General features: G+C 39.3%; 1 protein-coding gene across 1 annotated transcript; it reads left to right on the plus strand.

Annotated features, from left to right (window-relative positions):
* Positions 1 to 552: 552 nt before the first annotated feature.
* On the plus strand, positions 553 to 18,659 carry YTHDF2 (YTH N6-methyladenosine RNA binding protein F2). The gene is made up of 5 exons (XM_088140106.1): positions 553 to 795; positions 1,161 to 1,185; positions 3,114 to 3,193; positions 8,622 to 10,208; positions 17,755 to 18,659. Exons 1-5 carry the CDS (start codon positions 769 to 771, stop codon positions 17,776 to 17,778), a joined length of 1,743 nt encoding a protein of 580 aa, XP_087996232.1. The 5' UTR covers positions 553 to 768; the 3' UTR covers positions 17,779 to 18,659.
* The last annotated feature ends 2,584 nt before the right edge of the window (positions 18,660 to 21,243 follow it).

The raw sequence follows: 21,243 nt of genomic DNA on the forward strand, positions 1-21,243 counted from the left end.
GATTCCCCGTCCAGACCCCTTCCAACTCGGTTCCCGTCCCCCTCGCTCAGCTCCATGAGTCTTATGCTCGAGCAACCATGCCCAGGTTGCACGCCGACTGTGGCAGATGCGGGGCGGTGCTACTTGTCTGGGCGAAGACGCGGGCCGATTCAAGCCACAAATCGCGTCGACAGAAACGCACACGCGTGAAAAGGGTCTCCCGCACCTTTCACAACTTCTTCCTCCGGGGCATCTCTTTGCCTGCGTTTTCAAGGTTCCCCCAAAGGGGGCGCTGCCGACACCCCCTCGCGTCTCTCCCCCTCGCGCATCACCCATTTTACCCATCGTGCTTTTCTCTCACCGCTGCTGCTGCTGCGCCCCCCCCCGGCCGTTTGTCCTTCTTCCGCCTCGTTTCGCGCCTGCTCCCTCGGCGCGCGTGCCTTCTTTCGCCTCTCGGCCGCGTGACCGCCCGAGCCGCGCCGACCGGCCTCTCGCCCCGCCCCTTCGCTCTTGAGTGCGCGCGCGGGGGGCGAGCACCATAGAGCGCGACTGTGGGCGACCATCGAGCGGCTAGAGCGCCGACGCAGCGCGAGCCGAGCGGGCGGAGCCGCGGGCGGGGCGAGCCAGTCAGAGTCCTCCAGGAAGCCGAGAGCGATCCGCGCGGTGTGTCTGCTGCTGCTGCTGCTGCTCCTCCTCCTTCCCCGGACAAAGCCGCCGCGGTTGCCGCCACCCCCGCCCCTCACCTCGCCGCGCAGCTCGCCTCGGAACCCCGCCGCTGAACGGAGAGCCATGTCGGCTAGCAGCCTCTTGGAGCAGGTAAGCCAGGAAGGGAGGCCGGCGGTGGGAGAGCGCGGCGCCCCAGGCGCGAGGGGCGCCACGCTGGGAAAGGCCCCGGCTTCAGGCCTAGCCGGGGGGCGGCCAAACGGACGGAGCAGGGCTCGCGCTCCTCCTTCCCTCGCGTCGCTCCCTTCGTAAACGGACCCCCGCCGGACCGGACCTCCCTCCGCGCCGTCTCCCGCCAGCAGGTCGGAGCGGCCTAGGCTGGGGCTCGGCTTCTTCCTCCCCTCCCTTCTCTCCCGGCCGGGCCTGTTCTTGCCGCCGCATGACTTATCGCTTCTCTCCCCCTTCCCCTTTCTTCCTGTCTCGCCCTCGCCGACGCCGCTGCGTCGCCTCCGCTCCAGAGACCGAAGGGACAAGGCACCAAAGGTGAGAACCCGCAGCCGCGGCGGTGGGGCTCCGGGCGGCCCTTTCTGAGGGGAGCCTCCGTCTCCTCCGGGGGGCGGCGGGGGGAGGGGGCGACCCCGGGTCTCAGCGTCTGGCCTCGCACGCCCCCCGTGCCCCTCTTCTCTCCCGTGCGAACTGCCGCGTGGGTCCGGGCCCCCCGCCCTCTTTTGAAGGAAGGAAGGGGGTTACCCTAAACAGCGAGACCCCCGCCAAGACGTGGGGCCAGAGGCTTCCCATCTCTGCCCTGCCGGCAGATGTGCGTCCCGCCAGCACTTCTGAAAATGGTCGACTTGGTTGGCCGGTATAGTTTAACGTCTGTAAAAGGGAAGGCAGTCCGTGAATAGGTCCTTTTATCTGCCTGGGCAAGGAGGCGAGTGCCGGAGGATGTAGATTACTGTAAAAGTTGAGTCAGAATTTAAAGCAGGGCGAAACATCCATAAAAGGTTTCAGTGGCTGATTCTGGTAGATGATTTTTTTCCCCCTCTAGACCATTCCTCTTTATTCTCTCCAACCCTACCACCCACACCCCACATTTGCAGAAGGGCGGTAAAGTAAGGAATGGTGTGGTGTGAAGTGCTTACAATGGGTGGGCCATTTCACAGCGGACTTTTTAAAGTAAGAGCTGGCTTTTGATTAAAACTGCCGGTACTTAATTATTGCAGATAGGTAGCTGATCTGCAGTATTCAAACCAAAGGGGGAAAGAATGGCCTGTTCAGATGTCAAGAAAGTAAATATGAAGGTGTAAGAGTAAGATTAGTTACTTTCCTTCCTTGTTTTAATGAGTACACATAGCTTTAAATGTAGCCTTTGAAGACTGAAGTGAGAGTAGTGTGCAAAGTCAACTGCCTCAAGGGCCCAATTTATGGGTTCCACAAGCAAAATTAAAACTCCTTGAAAGCCATGTATGCTCTCTTTCTCTTCTCTTGAAATGCCTGTAAATATGACATGGATTGTCAGAAGGGGAAGTGCTTGTAAACTCCATTATTAGTTCAAAAGCTTAAAATCCAAACAAAGGAAGGGAACTTGGAGGTCCTTCAATCTGAGCCCTTTGTATAGTGCTGGATCTGCAATTATAGTATTCTTGAGAAAACATCAGGAATCTGGTAGCACATTTTCTAACTAACAAATTCTATTAAAAGGCATAAGTTTTTCTGAGCTGCAGCTGACTTCCTCAGATGCCTAGAGATGTCTACAACATCCTTGAGAGATGGTTACCTTCTACTTGTAGAGAAAGAAACAACAAAAAAAGAGTTCCTCTTAGGAATATTGCTCCATTGTTGAATAAACTCTTGCTCTTAGGAAGCTTCTGTGCTACAGATGGTAGGATTTTCAAATCATGCTAAGCCATAATATGGTTTTTGATTTTGATAGTATATGTGCTCATACTTAAAACAAACCATGGCTTACATGTGAACTTGATTAGTCTATTTCTCTGTAATTTCCACCTAATTAGTTATGCTCCTAATTCTTGGTACAGCAGGAAGATGTTGACATTGTCTTCCGCATGACAATCCACCATATATTGGACGATGTATATGTCAGTCAAATAAAGCTTCCTTTGAAGACTCAGATCGTCATGGAACAGGGGTTTGTCACATTAGATGAAGGTTTTATTGATTTAATTTGTATATTACCCAACTCCCAGGTCTACTGTAGTGTTTAGTAAAATGGAACTTTTTACAAAAACTATATGTTTGCAGGACTTAATTTAACCTCACTATCTACCAGTAATCACCAATGAAACAGATGGATACTATGAGAAGTGAGTGTATTCTCTTATCCTTGAGTAGTAATAGCTAATCTTAAACATGTTCAATTTCTGACAAAAGGTTCTTCAATCCCATATCTCTTAAATTATTGAACATTCATATCAGAGTTGAGTAACCCTTGTCAAAACATTTGTTTTTAGTGCAAAATGGATCAGTACATCAGAAAGACAGCTTAAATGATGATGATATTGAACCTTACTTGAGTCCTCAGGCCAGACCGGTGAGTGCTAGAAAATGTACTTATTTGTTTAATGGTGCTCTTTGCTTTTAGTCACTCCCTTTTTCTGATGCCATCTAGTTTTTAGTTTATTTCTCTGTTTTGATATTTTATACTCCGCTCATTCACTAATTAGCTATTAATGCTTGCTAACTGCTTATAGCAGGGTCTTGTGCTTTATAAATCTTTTAAGCCTCTTCAGTGGGACCAAGACTTTAACACATTAAGGAATAATTTTCTACAGACCTTTTTGAATTTCTGAGTAAGTATATTTAAAATAAGCTGACCAATTCTATCCCAGCTATGTTTACCCTGTACTGTAATAAGCACTGTTAATTTGTAGAAATGAATTTTGGATTATAATTGTAATTCAGTACTTTGCCTTAATTAGCTTTTGGATCTTAACCCAGGTCTGCTGAGATCATATATCTAGTAAGGCCTGATATTATACAGAAGTTGCAAACTAGTAGACTATATGTAGAATATGTTCTCTTACCTAGCTGATCTTGGCTGATCCCCAAAAGCTAAAAAGGGATGAGTCTTAGTGTTCAGGTAGAAGACCTAGGAAATTTAAGAGCTGTAAGCTAAACTGGGAAGTTGAAAAAATATCCCAGATAATCACAAGAAAATTACATGGAAATGTCTTTTAGTCCTCAGGAGTCAAAATAGAGTCAAAACAGATGTTGCCCTTTTTACTTACCCGTGGTTGTTCTAAACAACTTTTTAGACTCTCAGCAGTTTTTTTAAGTGTTATGAAGTGCTTGGATGCATGGTTAGATTCAGTCTAGTTTGTAAGCTCTAAATCAATTTCCTTTGACTACTGAAAGGACAACAGTGGCAGATATTTTCCTGTGTCCAAGCTTTCGCAGGGATTTTTGGGAAAGAATTCTAACATTTGGAACAGCTTCCTAGGACTTTTGCGTGATGTTGGATTCTAGTGCCCAGTGACATGGTCACATGCTAGCATTGTACAGCAGTCATTGCTCATGGCCAACAATTGGAAAATGGGAATTGTAGTCTGAACATAGCTGGAAGGCATCAGGATGAGGAATGCTGTTGTAAAGTATTTTTGGGTCCGCAGATAAGTATATAAGTGCAGTTTCTGAGAGGTCTTGAAAGGAAGGTGAACTACAAATTTGTAGGTATTGACTTTACACTGAGTAGTAGTAGCAATCCTTTCATCTGAGAACTTCACAGAAAAGTGTACACTAAAGCTCCAGCGGTAGGAGATAGCTTATACCTTGTGCAGCTGAATGTCCCAGTTTTCTGTCAGCTGTTGATTGCTTCAGTTCCAGTTACTCCAGATATCAGCTAAGTTGACAACAGGACCTAGATTGTATTGGCGGGGGGCGGGGGGAAGGTGTTGTGAGCATTCTTAGGGCATGTGATGCAGGTTTTCACTTAATCTTCATTTAATAGGCCTTCATATGAGGAATGGATAGGTACATATGGAATTATGATGCTACATATAGGAAGTTACCAAAAAGTGTCAGGGTAGGGAGGTAATTGACCTTTTTTCAGAAATTCCCACAAGGTGGATTGCTGTGTAACTTATTAATTCTGGAAGCTGGATAATGTATGATTCGTTATTTCTGACTCTTCCAAGATCCAGTAGATTGCATCGCCTTTTCTATTCCAAGGCAAAAATAATTGTTCAAAGCCCATGCAGTTTTTGTGCTGTACCTGATCTAAAATAAGCCTTTTTATTGCCCAGTTTCTTGTCTGCTTGTCAGTTATAAAAATTTGCATATGAGTTGAATTTGCAATTGTGCTCCTATAACTATATCCCTTACTGGTGATGGGAATGACCTCCGTCCTTCCTCCAAATATCTAAAAAACTAGATCATACCTCTAAATGCCAACTTTCCATGCTTAGGTTTATATAGAATATGCTCTGTTTAAAAGAGAGGTCCTAAGTTAACTTGATTTAGTCCTTGTGTCTGTATATATATATATACACACATATACATACATATACTTACATTGACTAGCCATTAATTTATAAGCTATTTTGTTGCATTTCCATCATAGTTTATTCCTAGCAGTGACAGCAAAGTGCCATCTCTGCAAATTGTTGTTGCTAGGAAAGGATGCTACTTTATTGACCTTTTAATTTCCTGTTATAAATTGGAATATTACTGGTTAAGCAATAGGCGAGAATAGTCTGCACTGCTAATCTAATTTTGATAAAATACTTATGCATTTCAGCTTTGTCATTACTTCATTCATCAGAAAGCTGTATGAGTGTTTTGACATTCTGAGTCATTCTAGGAGGTCCTTTAAATGGTGACTAGTGGGTGTTGTAGACATGTTGCTTATCATGCACTTGCTGCATCAGGTTATATCCTTAAACTGTGCAGGTAATGGCAAAATCCATTTCCAACTAATTTCAATTAATATTTAGAACATTTTTCTGTGTGTGCAGTATCATACTCAGTCTCACCCCTCTGTTTAATTAGATTTTTAAAAGTCTGGTAGATTTGTTGAATCTCTTTATGTTATTAAAGCGATTGGTCCTTTAGGAAGCTATTTTGTTTTTAAAGTGTACTTCAGATGCATTTTTATTTGTAAATAAAAGTTACAAAAATAAAACATTGGTCTCATGTTAATCATGCATTATATACAGCCATCTGATGTTTGGGTTCAGTTAATTTATAGGTCATATAGCAGGAATAATTATGGAATTATTGTATTTCTCAATTGCTATTATCATGCTTAAATAATATTCAGTTGAAGGTGGGACAGATCTCAACATTGTCAATCTTATACATCGTTTTAGAGCAATTGTTGGGCAGTTGCTGATCAGCAGAGGTTCCTTTTAATGTTCAGTCCTAAATGTCTCCTTAAAGGAGTGTAATTCCTTTAAGCATTTCAAAATCAGGAAATTGGTATTACTAACACTTCATTCAGTTGGCTGGTTTGTTTCTAGTGCTTAAGTGTTATACTTATTTACAATACAATGCTATTTGTACCAATACTTGAGTACCATAAGAAAAAGATTGCCTTATACTGTTACAGAGTCACCCATTGGGGGAGATGGGCGGAATACAAATTTAATAAATAAAATACATACATACATACATCTGAAGCTGTTCGTAGTGTAGAGCTGCCACTGATTTTTTGGATTCTGAATTCTGAGCTAACAAACATGTAAAATTTAAAGGTTTTAGTGGTTGAATTGCAGGAGGAAGTGACAGCTTCCTGTAGTCATTGATTGTCTTCCCTTTGGTGCCAATTAATTCCATTCAAAATGCACCTGAGGTGTTTCCAATGGTTTGGTTGGGAAGGCATTATATTCTATTGCTAAGAAATTTAGTATTGAAATATAGTAGGTGAACCACTCCTTCTCTATCTTCTTTGGAGTGCTCACTGGCTTGTAAAGGATAGTTCCAAGATTTCATTTAGATAATGCTTTAATTTGCATTACTGTTGCTACTTTAGGGAGATACGTGGAATTCCTTTCTCCTCAAACCATTTGGTCAGCTCACCTGTGCCTCAGTGCTTAGGGGCTGTCTCACAGGTGCAGAATAATGCAGCAAGGGCTTCCTTTGAGCTCACAGCCCTGCATGGTTAGGCTTTTAGTTTAAATGACTTCAAAATATAAAACTTGCTCAGTTCCCAGTTCATAAGATAATGTAAAGGAAACAACTAGCCCTTTCAGTTGATATGATACTACTGAATAGATAAATCAGGCAGAGAGATGCTTAAATGACTATAGCAGCTTTCCAAAGATAAAATGTTTCTGATGATAAGGGGGCAACATCTGGTGTTTTATAATCAAGTGATCAATTAACTTGTTGACTTTTATTCTCAGAGAAGTCATAGGTGCCAATGATCAAACTCACCTGATGGCCTTGAACAAATGCTAGCTCACAGCGTAGCCAATTCTGCAGGAAGGGTGTTAGCCTCAAACAATACTAAACTTTTAGAATTGGTAAGGGCTTTTTTGAAAACAGAGATCTTATGAAAAGTTCAGAGGAGCTGTCCAACACTGCTGCTTCCATTTTTATTTTTCCTTGCTCAGAAAAAGTGCAGTTATATTTAAGGCATAGGTGTGATTCCATTCAAGCTTGTTTAAAACATACTTGCTGAGAAAAGTGCAAAATAATAATAAATAATAATGTTCTCTTATTGTGAGGTAAGTGGGCAGAGGTTCACCTGGAAAGTTCTTAGTTATTAAAAAAATGCTTTGTATAATTCATTTAATTACAGATAGATCATTTCACTTGGTATCATAGTGAGGTATCAGTCCAGACTGAAGATTTCTTATCTACACGGAGGAGTGGAGAAGCTGTATCTGATCATAAACCTTACTAAAATCATTAACGCCCAAGCACTTCTATAAAAATGGGAAACTTTTCATATTTTTTTATAATATTTAGCCATCTTGGCTCAATACATATTACTTGAAATTGTACATATTAATCATTAGTGGTGCTATTCCTAGTATGTAGTCTCCCTAGCATGCTTCCTTGGATGCAGTTCTTGGGACAAAAATATTTGTTGTCTCTCATTAATACCCACCATGTAAATCTTTTGGGTGTAGTCTGTACTTAGCTAGCATCTGAATACTATTTCTTATTTTGATTTATTATATTGATGGTTCTGAGTGTAGTTCTTAGAACCTACCTTTTGACCCAGAGTAGGTTCTTTTGGCTGATGACAAGAACTGCATTTAAATACTTAAGGATTCACTTTTTGTCAAGAAAATACTGTTCAGTGAGTAAACTGAATAATGGGAATCTAATGCATGCCAATACTTGCAAATTGAGTTGCTTCATTTGGACTGCTTTGCATGCATATAAATTGAAATTAACAAAAAATAATTTTTAAAAAATGTGTGGCTTACATGCTGAAAAACGTGTTCCAGAAATCAGGAAAACTCTTGAGTGCATAAGTCCTGTTTCTGGGGGGATATGTAATGGCAACTGGGGTTAGGGCAACTGATGGAGAATGAATTTAGTTCAGGCCTAAATATCTTCTCCATTAGGCCATTGAAGTATGAAATATTTAAATTATTTTCTGGTCCACTTACAAATGGCAATTTGAATTTCAGTAGCTCCTTTTTGAAAAGAAAGCAGGATAGCACTATTTGTAATTGATCTTCCTATGTATTTCATCATCTAGCTATACCTCAGCAAAGTGCTACATAGATAAAAAGTATAACCCCACAGACATTAGACAGTGTTTCTGTGGTAAAAGTGCTTCTTGAATTTCTTTTTGAGGTTTGGATAAAATGTAGAATGGCCTCATTTTCTCTGGTGCTCTGAAATCAGTATCTCACCTTTTGATGTAGCTCTGGATTATAAAGAATAATTTCAGCTTGAAAGGATAACATGGAAGAATGATCTATAAATGCATTTAATATAGTTTTCATGCTACAGTATGTACTGTTCAGTCTAACTCTCCAGTTCTTGCTTTTTTCTTCCAGAACAACGCATATACTGCAATGTCAGATTCCTACATGCCGAATTACTACAGCCCATCCATTGGATTTTCCTACTCCTTGGGTGAAGCTGCTTGGTCTACTGGGGGTGACCCACCCATGCCCTACTTGACCTCTTATGGACAGCTAAGCAATGGAGAGCCTCATTTTCTCCCAGATGCCATGTTTGGACAGCCAGGGGCCCTTGGCAGCACACCATTTCTTGGACAGCATGGCTTTAACTTTTTTCCAAGTGGAATTGACTTCTCTGCTTGGGGTAATAACAGTTCTCAGGGGCAATCAACTCAGAGTTCAGGATATAGTAGCAACTATGCTTATGCACCAAGTTCATTGGGTGGAGCAATGATTGATGGACAGTCAGCTTTTGCTAATGAGACCTTGAATAAAGCACCTGGCATGAATACCATAGACCAAGGAATGGCGGCCTTGAAACTAGGCAGCACTGATGTAGCAAGCAGTGTCCCAAAAGTTGTTGGTTCTGCTGTTGGCAGTGGGTCTATTGCCAGTAATATTGCAACTTCTAATAGCTTGCCCCCAGCTACTATTGCTCCTCCTAAACCAACATCCTGGGCTGATATTGCAAGCAAACCTGCAAAACAACAGCCCAAGCTGAAGACCAAGAATGGAATTGCAGGTTCAAGTCTTCCACCACCCCCCATTAAACATAATATGGACATTGGAACTTGGGATAATAAAGGACCAGTGGCAAAAAACCCTTCCCAGGCTTTAGTTCAGAACATTGGTCAGCCACCAACTCAAATATCTCCCCAACCAATGGGTCAGCAGATGAATAACAGTCCACCAGCAATGCAACCTTCAGCAGGACAACAGCCACAACCTCTGCCACCTGCACCACCCCAGCCAACTCAGTTGCCAGTTCAGCAACAGGCAGCTCAGCCTGCCCGCTGGGTTGCACCTCGTAACCGTGGAAATGGGTTTGGCCAAAATGGAGTTGATGGTAATGCAGTAGGACAGTCTCAAACCACATCTGGATCTGCACCTTTGGAGCCACACCCTGTCTTGGAGAAGTTGAGATCTATCAACAACTATAACCCAAAGGATTTTGACTGGAACCCAAAACATGGTAGGGTCTTCATTATCAAGAGTTATTCTGAAGATGATATCCACCGTTCTATTAAATATAACATCTGGTGCAGCACAGAGCATGGTAATAAGAGACTGGATGCTGCTTATCGGTCCATGAATGGAAAAGGTCCTGTTTACTTACTGTTCAGTGTCAATGGTAGTGGTCATTTCTGTGGAGTTGCAGAAATGAAGTCTGCTGTGGACTACAATACATGCGCTGGTGTGTGGTCCCAGGACAAATGGAAGGGGCGATTTGATGTCAGGTGGATTTTTGTGAAGGACGTTCCCAACAGCCAACTGCGGCACATTCGCCTAGAGAACAATGAGAATAAACCAGTGACCAACTCCAGGGACACTCAGGAGGTGCCTCTGGAAAAGGCTAAACAGGTGCTGAAAATCATTGCTACTTACAAGCACACCACTTCCATCTTTGATGACTTCTCACACTATGAGAAACGCCAGGAAGAGGAGGAAAATGTGAAAAAGGTAACTTGTTGAACAGTCAGGAAAGAGAAAGAAAAGGGACTTAGATGTTCCTGTATTGGATAGAGTTGGCTGTGAACACCAGTCCCCAAGTAAATTTGAAGGGGTTATCATTAAGTGTAAGTTGTGGGAATAGCATTTAACCTAGAATCTGCGCTAGCAGAATTGTAATAAACTTGTGTAGTATAGAAGAGCATTATGCTTAAACCTGTAGTAGCGAGTAGACTTTTTTCATTCCCCATGAGATGCCCTGGACAATAGGGTTTATAGCTCTGTTTGTGAGTAAACTGAATTATGAGTCTAAATGTTTTTCAATTAATATCTTTGGCATAATTACTCTAGTTTATAGTGTCACGGTTTTTTAACTTAAGGAATGAAATCAACTTTGTATTCTATAGTTATCTCTTTGCGTTTTTGAGGCCCTAACTGGTGAGGAATTACTAATCAGTGGACCACCGAAGCATCCTAAAAGCTACTAAGGACATACTCTAGTTATTAGTGACCTGTTTGATCTTTGAATGACAGCTGTCCCCTCCCAACTTGTTTAAAAGTTTTTTTAAAAGATATGTCACATGACATGAGGCTGCTGTGCAACAATTCAACCTTGGGCATTTGGAACTAGCTATGTAGTTCTTCATATCCAAGCCATTGATATGACATATAGATTTATCTAGTATAACTTATTACATTTTGAAAAAAATCATAGGTATGTTCTTTTTTTGGTTCTCCTGATATTTAGGCTGAAACATGCCTTTGCTTATAGTGGGTAGGATTTAGGCTAACTTTGTAGTACATAAAGTTATGGCAGTGGCATGGAAAGATTAATGTATATAACCATGCTCTCTAAACTAAAAATTATGATCATTTGTAGGTCTCAGAAGTGTGAAAACAGGAGTAATATTTTTAGGGTAACCATGTCAACAAAGCATCAGGAAAAAACAAAACTAATGTTAAAATTAGTCATGGAGATTCAAAGTAGTAAAGAAAATACAGTGGTACCTCGGTTCACGGACTTAATTCGTTCCACAATTCTGGTCACGAACCGAATTGGTCGCGACCCGAATCAAATTTTCCCATAAGGTTCAATGTAAATACAGTTAATCCGTTCTGAACCATATGTATTTTTTTTTAAACCACAAAAATATGAAACACAGTACAGTACGAAGAGAGAGAACACTAACCTTGCTCGAGGCAACTTCTGGCGTGGAGGACAGGAAGGCGGGTGGGGAGGCGGTTATTGTTTGGAGGGAGAGTCCCCCTCCCTACAGGAAGCCACGACCACGTGTCACAGCAGGGAAAATGGCCGCGGATCCTATTTGTCACCCGATGCGGAGTTTGCGAACGGAAGCAAAATTTTGCGAACAGTGCTGTTTGTGACCCGAATTGTTCGTGAACAGAAGCGTTCATGACCCGAGGTACCACTGTACAGGCCTGAAAATGGCAGACCAGCAGGAATGTATTAATTGAATGTACTTGATCACGTTGTTTTTAATAGCCAGTTTGGTGTAGTGGTTAAGGCATCAGACTAGAAACTGGTAGACTGTGAGTTCTACTTCCACCTTAGATACAAAGCCAGCTGGGTGACCTTGGGCCAGTCCCTCTCTCAGCCCTAGGAAGGAGACAGTGGCAAACCACTTCTGAAATCTTGCCAAGAAAACTGCAGGGACCTGTCCAGGCAGTCGCTAGGAGTCAACACTAACTTGAAGGCACCCCCAAAAAAGTATTTTTAATCTTAAAATTAAAGTTTTTATTAAGTCATTTTATATTTAAAGGCTAAAACTGAAACGGTCCAGAAGTTGCTCTTTTCTGATTAGAATTGAGAGTCCTCAAAAGCAGAAAATATTTGTATCCCATGACATTTTCTAAACAACATGCCTAGGCCAACAGTAACTCTTTCAGTACTCCCTGTGGAGTGAGCTGTTTCTCACAGTACTGTACCTTAAAATGACAAGATATGTATTGGATCTTCAGGATATCAGTTTTGGATGACACATACCCATAAGAATCCAAGCCTAGTAGGAGTTGGCTTTCAGTTTGCTGGACAGGAGCATTTATTAATGTTTGTGTCCTGTAGCAATGTTTATCAAGAGCCAGTTTCTGCATCATACAATTCTCTTCTGCCTTAGGGAAAGATTTTATGATTATAAAATGCAGTTTCTAAGACTGTTCTCACCATTGCAGGATAATGTTAAGAGATTGTATGTTTATATTCTTTGAAGCTTTAGCTTTTCAATTTGAGTAATAATACAGCTTTTTTTTTTAAAAAAAAGGGCTGCAACTGTTTCATTGATTTCATAATCACTTGTTACAATTGTAACTCTCCCAGTATGAATATAACACTGTGATATTGCAAAAACTTGTATTTCCAAGTCTCTTTGGATGTATTACAATATTCTGAAACTCTGACATCCTGTCAGTAAGTTAGAACCCAGAACTGTAGCCTTAAGATGAAATCACTGATTAATTGAATAATTTTATTCCAGTGAATTGGTGCAAATTATTTCCTCAGCCTTGTTCAACTTTTGAATAAAGGAGTTTTTCTACTTGCATTATTATAAATGTTTATGTATAAAGTAATTTATGTTGCTTAATGGCAAAAATAAATTATCCAATTTAGTGTGTACCGGCACTTCTGCTGGTGTTAGGATGGTTACTAATTATTTATTCCCAGCTCATTAATTATAGATTTAATATCTTATGTAGAGTGGGATTACGTATATTTTCCTAATATTCTGAACCGCATCAACAAAGCACATATTTGAGCTTTAAGAATTTGCCTGATGATTTGCATTCTGTATTCTATTTGCCTTTCTGGACAAAACACACTTAGGTAACGTAAATCAGATTAACCAAAGTCAATAATTGCTAAGCTGAGCTAGACATAGAGGTTCAAGACGGCTCTACCCTTTCCTCTTGTAGTAGTTTGATACAGTTGACTTGAAAGGAGATATGGGGGGGGTGAAGTACTCTCTTCCCCTTGACTTCTTAACTGTTTGTAATCAGTGAAAAAGCTACTCATGATATTTTAATTTCATTTTCAAATAGCATAGCAGGATCAGGTTATTTCTTGTGTTGAAGTGACAAGGAGAGCCAAACATCTCTGGGCTTTCAACTTGCAGCTCTTCTTTGACTGGAATAAGTTTGTTTGTTTGAGATGTACCGATAGGCATCTAAAATACTGCTTAGGATAGGACAGAAGAGTTTGGGGCAATATAGGAAAGCTCTCAATAAATAAATAAATATTTCTGTGTACTTATCTAGAAGGCTTTTGGTGTTTCTAGGTTTTATGTCAGCTCTCAAGGATAGTTCAGACATAATTCTGCCTAGAATGTCTAATGGGCAAAAAGATAGGGCATAGAATTTAAAAAAAGATAAAATAACTAGAAATCTGTTTTGAACATATAAAAATAGGCATAGTGCTGAAAACTCTTAAAACTTTTAAACAACACGTGTTAGATTAATAAATTATTATTATTAATAATAATAAAACTTGTATGCCACCTGTCTTTTAACAACTTGGAGGGCTCACAGCAATCAAAGAAATTACAATAAAATCGATAAAAGATAAAAATAAAAGATGGCAAGTGCTACAGACCAGATGAAATAAAGTGAAGGGTTTCATTCTCCCTCACCGGAGGCCTGGGTGAAGAGTTAAATTACCTTTGAACTGTGTTCAGTTTGCAAGAGAACATATACAAATGCATTTTGGATAAGTGGAAAGCACTTTGGTACAAAACAGCATTGCTGATGTTCCGTTATCTTCTACAGATACCTTCACCCATCTTAAGATTGGTCATTTCAGGCATTATAGTACATCTGAAATTGGGTGTTTGAGGAAAACATGGAGGCCTGTCTTGTGGGAGCAGAAGTTGTTTCAGTAAATAATTTCAGTTTACACTACTTCACTGGAGATGCATAGCTATAGTTTGTTCCATTTGGGGATTCATGGCAAAGTGGGTGCTTAATCAGAAATGCAGAATGTAAGCATGAGCCTGCAAACCTAAAACATGTTTTCTGTGGCCCAACCATAGCTGATCTTTATGTATGGATTAAGCTTTTGCAATAGCAAAATAGTGCTATACTGTAACTCACAATGCATTCAAATTATATCATCAAATTTGTACAATTATTATCAGGAGCAAGCTTCTCCTGATAATACAGTACTTCATCAGATTATGGCATTTATAATTTTGTATTAAACCATGGTTGAATGAAATGAAATGGGAATTTCAGTGTTAAACAGATCTGAGGTTGTATAAAAATTGGTTGTTGGGATAATGTTTGGTCTAATTATCGGCTTTTCTTGCCATATGCTGTGTGCTGATCCATTTCATATAAAACTCATAAAAATCTGAAAGCTGTGTACTTTCTTCCACAGAACTCTGCATAAGGTTATTTAAGTAGCATTGTATTTTATGGCATTTTACTCTTCCTCTAGTGTGTTATCCAGGAATCTTGCATTAAATGGTGACTGGTAAACAAATATTTCTCAGAAGCAGCAGCTTATCCCCAGGTGACCAGAACTATAATACATGAATTAGGAGTATTGCCAGTTTTGTTGAACTCTTTCAGAATGCATTCTTATCTTAAATTGGAATAAAACATTGTAATATGAATAGATTATGTAAAAAAAAAAGTGTGCCTGCCTGCCTACTAGCCAAACAAGTAGTATGGAATAAGACAAGGTATTAGTTAAACCCTATTTTGTGCTGGTCAGAGTGTCTCCTTTCATTGATCTTAAAGGATAGGTTCTGAATAAATAGATTCAGAATAGGCAACTGATTAGAGCAGCCTTTCTCACCTTTTTACCCTGAAGGAACTTTAAAATAATTTTCAGGTCTCAGGGAACCTCTGCATAAAAATTACAAAAAATACAAAAATGTCATAATACAATTCATGTCTAATCTACACAATCCATGTTTTACAACATTTACAACATCACAGCAGCAGGCTGGCAGTTGTGTCATGGTGTGTAAAAATTGCTATCGCTGCCATCATTAGTATTGTGCAGTGCACAAAATTCAGAAAACTATGGTTTAGTTTGGTTTTAATCACAATCTCTCACAGAATACCAGTTGAGAAAGGCTGGATTAGGTAAGGAAGCATTGCAAGCATTACTCTGAGTTGTCCTGTTCTTAAAGACAAATAGAAAATATGATTTTACTGTAGAGATTAATTTTGTTTATGTGACTCTTCCTCTTTCACATTCATAGTTTTCAGTATGGATTACCTGGAATAAATCCATGTTTAAAATTGTAATGCATAAAACACAGAACAATATTAATAAAACAAATGGAAAAGCAGAGAATGCCTTATCATTTTTCTGAAACAAGACATAGTTAGGCCAGTGATAGAAATATATTTAACTGTATTCAAAGAGCTCTACTTCTACAAGTAAAGTGTTTATCTATTTTTATATATTGGGCTTTATTTCCTTCCTCACAGCCATTCCAGTGAGTTCTGGCAGACTAAGATCCTTGTACTAAGAAATGTCATTTTAGTATTCCTTTCTTTTTTTATACCTTTAATTTATCCTTATCTGTTGTGTCATTTCAGACTTTATGCTTGCTGGCTGGAATTTCTAGTTTTATTGATTTATAAGCTGCACTGGAATCTTTCTGATTGAAGTACGGGGTATAAATGCTAAATAAATTCACCCCTGAGCTTAAAAGATGCCTAGTGCAATTTACCAAATAATGAAAGGCAATCCCTACCCTTAGGCTCTCAGTCAAAAAGGATATACAGTAAAAAATAAGAAAAAGGGAATGGGGACGGAAAAGGAAAAACCTTCTAGGAGATAGTTGACCTGGCTCTAAGAAAGGTAGATCAGGGTCTAAACAGATCTTAAGACCCTGTTTTGAAAGAGAGGGGCCAAGAACGTGTTATATTTGAGACAGTCAGAAATTCTAGTTGTGATCTCTAATTTGATAACCAAGGCAGATGGTTTTAAAATAGGTGCGGCCACCTGTTACCAGCTCAAGGTAAAAGAAATGTGGGTTGTTGGACAGCTCTTAAATTTGTTTCCTGGGTGGCTTAACCATTTAGGCCAGGCATAAGCAACCTGATGCCCTCCATATATTTTGAACTATAACTCCCATAGGTTTCAGCCATCATGGCTAGCAGTCATGATTTATGAGGCTGTAGTCCAAAGCCTGGGGGTGGGTAGCAGGTGGTTCACTCTTGCTCTAGGATTTACAGTTTCTCCATCTCCAGAATTTGTGTCCAAAAAATTCTCTATGATAGTATTGACTAAACAGATAAGTAGATAGCTTTGCGAATGGGTGGATATCATATTCAGTTCCCTGAAACTTGGGCTTTATCTATAACTTGAATCTTACCTTTGTTCCTTCAGCTGTATGTAGGAACAGTATTTGCATTGCTGTCATCCTGATATCCATGTGTGATAGCCAACTCACACAATGTTCTGAATAACTTACAGAGAAGGGATTGGTCGTGCTTTGAATAACTAATAGATTTGCTTTTACTTCTTAGCAAGGGCCACTAGCCTTGATCTTTTAGACAGGATGAATATTGCTCCTTCTCACAGACAAGGTCAGTAGAAGCTGATCTTGCTGCCTTCTGTTATTGCCACAGAAGTAGCAAGATGGGCTGCAAAAGTGTATCTCTAATGAGAAGGAGCAGTAGTTTGTGTAGATTAAGCCCTCTTTCGGAGTTAACATTACCAAATAACATAATTATAGTTGCTGCCTTTTGACTGAAAGTGCTAGAAAGTTTTATGTCGCATCATTTCTCAAGGCAAATTATTCTTTCCTATAGCAGTTCTGTGGGCATAGGTCAAAATTAGTTTTGACCAAGGCTGCCTAGAGAATCTCAAGAGTTATGAACCTAAAATTTCTAGAGGCAAATCCCACCCTGCATAAAACACACACAGACATTTGATGGAGAAAAGACATTTCAGACAGATTTACAGGCTGCTTCTAGAGTAAGAAGAGGTGAGAGGAGCAGCAGTTTCTTCTGAAATAGATAGCTTCTTTTTAGGGGAATTCTTATCAGTGTGTTGACTTGAACAAACACATCTCTTCCCTAAAGATGAAAAAGTGATCATTTGCCTACGTACGTTATGACTTGGAATGTAGACAGCAAGTAATACAATAGCCACTTATTTACCTTTTCCCCATCATAAAAGTGGCAGTTGTAATTGTGAGCGATGTCATGGGGTAGTATATTAGTTTATATTACAGTTTTTATTTTTATGACTGTGTAAAGATTAGTGTATCATTTAGTTAAATGTATGCAAGCTCATTTATTTGCATGAAGTTTCTAAGTATTGGAATATGCAGGGAGAAGGCATAAATGAAAGTGTTTTTTGGTAACATGGTTTGTTTCAGAAGCTATGTGTTTTAGGTATGAACATTTGCAAAAATTAGGTATTTAATTATCATGGTAGGTTCAGAATATGGAAAGATGCCTCAGTGTATCTTAATCTCTTGTCATTGTAATCCATTTCACCAATGAAGATCACATTTAAAGTTTTACAATACTGTGATCCACTAACAATCTCTGTTTCCTTCTGCTCTCTTTCTTGTAGGAACGTCAAGGCCGCGTCAAATAAAATGCTGAGCCCTTTCACAAAGACTGCAACAGAGATGATGCATCTCCGATATCTTTCAAGAGGAAGAAAGACTACACCAGAAAGAATTAGGACTTATTTCATTGACTCCATACAAACTCTTATAAACGTACAGTTTAAAAAAAAAATTGAAATTTCACAAGAGACATAGGACTTAAAAAACAAAAACAAAAAAACCCTTCTAGGTAGAGTAGAGGTGAAAACTGTCCCCTTTCTTTTGGCTTTGGTTGTGATTTCAGAGTATATGCTTTTTTTGTTTCGTTTTGTTTTTTTGTCTTTTTACTATGTTATCGGATTTTAAAGTCCGCAAGTGGCATATGCCTTTTTTTCCTCTAATTTTTAAATCTGCCGCTTACCTGGTTTCCTGGCCTTCTGAACCCCTCTTCCTCCTGGTTTTTTTGATATTTGCACTTGGAACACCGAGTTGTGACTTTCTTTTGGACATCCACCATGGAAAGTGGAATGAATAACTTTTTTTTTCCATGGACTGGAAGAGGAATTTTATGAAGAATTTTGAGTTTTTTATGCCTAGAAGATTTGAATGGGATTTGTCTACGAGGTCATGTCTGAGGGGTGGTTCATTTTCTCTCTCAAAAGTGAAATACGAAGAGTCCTAAGAAATGTTCTGTTCTTGTGCATTATATGGATTACAGATTAAGTCTGGCTTGATTTGATTTGAAGGCTGAGAACAGTGGTAAAAACTTGTTTGTTTACAGGAAAATTAATTTTGGAAGAAAAAATATTGTAAACTGTGTAGTGAATGTTTCTTCAGTTTTCTTGTTAAGCCAATGAGGAATGGGTGATGCCTTTCTTTCACCATTAATCACTTCTCAATAATAAACGTGAGATCCTGTTGAGCATCACTTCTTGGCCTTAGTATTTAGTGGGTAGGCCAGTGTTTTAATGCTCATACATAACATTATGAGGAATAAGTGCAACCATAATCACGTAGAGTAGGGTTTTTTAATCTGCTGTTTATTGACTAGTTAACTTCTTAATTTAACAGCTCTGGGAGTTGCTGCTCTACTGTTCTCAACACCAAAGCTCATACTTGATGTCAACAACTGACATGAATTAGCGCTCTTTCCAAATTTACAGGCCAGTATTTTTAACTCTTGGCCTACTTTATATGGTGGTAGAGGTCTCTCTTGTTGGTGCTGTAGCAAGGCTCCACTTATACAACTTTTAACCTTTGTGGGTTTCCTGGTTAAATACTTGCCCCAAGTTTGAAAAAACTAGCATAGTGTGTCTGACGTTGACTTGACACCTTCCTCACCCAAAATGTCATAACAGACTTGATACATAAAATAATATAGAGAGGGGAGAGCTGGGGTGTTTGTAGTCAGAGTAAACTTGCTAAATAATATGTGTTCTGTCTTTAAAAGGAACAGAACTACAATTTGTACACTTTTCTTTAATCCGATGTGTTTCTCTATTAGGATTTCATAGAGAAGATTTTTAAGATAAACAAATATGTCTTGTCAAATTCTTATTTAATTTTCCCATTTCTTCTTTTTCCTTATCCATAGTTGTCAGTCTCAAGATTCCTCTTGGTTGCCAATTATTTTTTTAGCTAAATCCACTAGTCTTCATCTCATGAGATTGTAAAAGATGGCCTGAGTAAGATGCAGTATTTGGGGCACATAGATTAATACTGCTGCTATTGTTCCCATTTTTCACATTTCTAATTCTTGTGGTGGTAGATAACTTGAGCTTGGAAAACAACCATAAAGAAACAAAGAATTGTTCCAAAATTTCTAATTAATGTTTTGAGATTTTCCTGGGTTTGTCTCATTTTTTTGGCTTTTTACCATAGTAATTTCAGAATAATAGTATCAAATATTTTTATTGCATTCTATAAATGAAACTCAGTATGGTCTCCTATCTAAACAGTAATCCTTTTATTTATTTATTTGCTTGCTTGCTTGCTTGCTTGGCTTATAAACCACTGTCCTCAGCTGATTCTGAGCAGCATACAACTCCCCAATACGTTATTGGGATTGTAAATAAATATAGTCAGATTTAAAAACAACATCATAATAATAAAACTGGGACTTAAGATCAAAAATAATAAAAGCCAACCCATCCTCTGGAGGATGATTAAGACAGACAATTAAGGTTGAGGATGTATGGACTTCTGCACTTGTTGTGTCCTATAATCACACAAACAGGACATTCATACCAGCTTTGGCTCTTACCCAGTTGTGGACTTATCACATGCTGAATTTATCTGCCATTTTTCTTTTAAACCCATTTATTTTCACTTGCTCCTTTGGTAATAGTTCTCCTTTTTCTCTTGTTTCGGATGACCATTGAAGCACTTACGCTGAAATGTCTCTCTGCAGATGCAGAATGACTTTTCATAAGAAAAGTGGAATTCTTGATATGGCTGGAGGAGAAAACTTTGCTAGTATGCAGTTCTCCGGAACTTGCTTTTCAGTGTTAAATTTGGTCAAGGACATGTTGGACAGCTGGTTAAACTCTGACCCTGTATATGGCAGCAAAAATTTTCTCTGGTGTGTTTTCTTAGTCCATACAATTAGAATGTAGATTCTTTCTGAAGTTGCTTGAATGAATATTGAGTAGCTGATTTGTAGGTTTCAAATGCTGCTTTATTCATCATGTGGGTTACGTTCTGAATGTCAGAAAGACTTACAAAGGTAAGGTAAATTTTCCATATGATGACTATATTATATATGCTGCAATTGTACTGAAATTAACTTTAGGCAAATTAGAAAGGAATGCAAGTTTCCAAGGCTCAGGATTGCAAAGGAGATTTAAAGTACTACCATAAATTACAGGTTGTGAGTAGATGACAGATAATGACCAGTTGTTGGGAACTGTGTCTTGGTGATAGGTCTTTATCCCTGCCTACAAATAGCAAGTACAGATTTATTTTTAGAAGCATAACCCACCTTTTGATTAAAACCTCTGTGGTTTATAAGATGTTGTATGCTCCCCCCCCCAATTTTATCTTGTCATGATATGCACAAGCTTTTTAGTCTTTTGGCTGATGAATGGGTCCATGATGCATATCTGTTGTCTGTTTGGCAACTAGCAGGGTTACTAGCAGTTGGAGAAAAGCATTATTTCAAATGGGGAATTATTTCTATTGACGTCAGGGGATGTTGCTAGACTGGTCTTCCTGCCATGCTGTTCTAGGGCAAATGGAAACTGCCTTTTCATGGAGCTGATCAGGGGATGGAGATAGGGTATAATGAACTATTAGGGTTGTCACCTGGAAAAGACACTTTTGCATGTTGTTTATTTGATTGAATTTGTTTATGAGTGAAGACAATAGCCTTGAAGGAAAATAATGCTTGATTTTAGATGCTTATAGGCATTGCAGCAGGCATTCACATAGGAGCATTCATTCTGTTTTGTGGAGGAATGCTTTTTCAAAGATTGCAGTTACCATTTGTGGTTTGGGGATATATTTACTAGAGC

This window comes from Python bivittatus, unplaced genomic scaffold (genome assembly GCF_059951505.1).
Source record: "Python bivittatus isolate LINGU-HERP-01145 unplaced genomic scaffold, Pbiv_v1 ctg000310_np1212, whole genome shotgun sequence".
Taxonomy (NCBI): Eukaryota; Metazoa; Chordata; class Lepidosauria; order Squamata; family Pythonidae; genus Python; species Python bivittatus.